This window comes from Pteropus alecto, unplaced genomic scaffold (genome assembly GCF_000325575.1).
Source record: "Pteropus alecto unplaced genomic scaffold, ASM32557v1 scaffold157, whole genome shotgun sequence".
Lineage (NCBI taxonomy): Eukaryota > Metazoa > Chordata > Mammalia > Chiroptera > Pteropodidae > Pteropus > Pteropus alecto.
The window spans coordinates 1,037,912-1,038,517 of NW_006440626.1; the positions used below are offsets into that span (position 1 = coordinate 1,037,912).

A 606-nucleotide genomic window follows, 5' to 3' on the forward strand; every position below is an offset into this window, starting at 1 on the left:
AGGACGTCCCCCGAGCGGGAGCGGCGCAGCAGGTGCTGCTCTGCAGGGGACAGGCAGGGACAGACAGGCGTCAGGCGCCGGAGGCCGGGACGCGCATGCGCACGGGGCGCACGCTGGGCAAACCTAGCTAGCTGGCGTGGCAGGCCCTTCCTTCTGCCAGATGCCAGGCAGCCAGATGCCAGGGGTGCCGGCCGTGCACCCCGCCCTGCACGCGGCGCAGCTACACGGGAGGCCGGCAGTGCACACCAGGGCCGGCCCCTCCACGCTCCTGCCCGGCAGCCTGGCCGCTGCAGCTGCGGGGAGGGATGCTGCTCCCCCTCTCCCACGCTGACACTGGGCTCGTCTGTCTCCTTGGCTCCTTGGTCCCCGCCTCTCAGCTTGGACGGGGGCTGGAGCGGGGGGACCGAAGCCAACCGCCCAGGTTCAAATGTACACCTTGCCAGTGACCTGTGCATGTGCCTCAGTTCCCTCACCTGGGGAAAGTCAACAAATCTTAGCACTTGCTGTGTGCCGGCACTTTCTTGGGCAGACACAGCCGGTCCTTAGAGCTGGAGTCCTCGTGCGGGAGGGACAACAAACCCACACGGGCGGGCCCCAGGGCGGGCA

General features: G+C 68.8%; 1 protein-coding gene across 1 annotated transcript in view; it reads right to left on the reverse strand.

Annotated features, from left to right (window-relative positions):
* PRR5 (proline rich 5) overlaps positions 1-606 on the reverse strand; it is a 16,949-nt gene that overhangs the window by 891 nt on the left and 15,452 nt on the right. Inside the window, exon 7 of the mRNA XM_015593526.1 lies at positions 6-40. Within this exon, the coding sequence (XP_015449012.1) occupies positions 6-40 (35 nt within the window). The remainder of the gene's footprint in view (positions 1-5; positions 41-606) is intronic.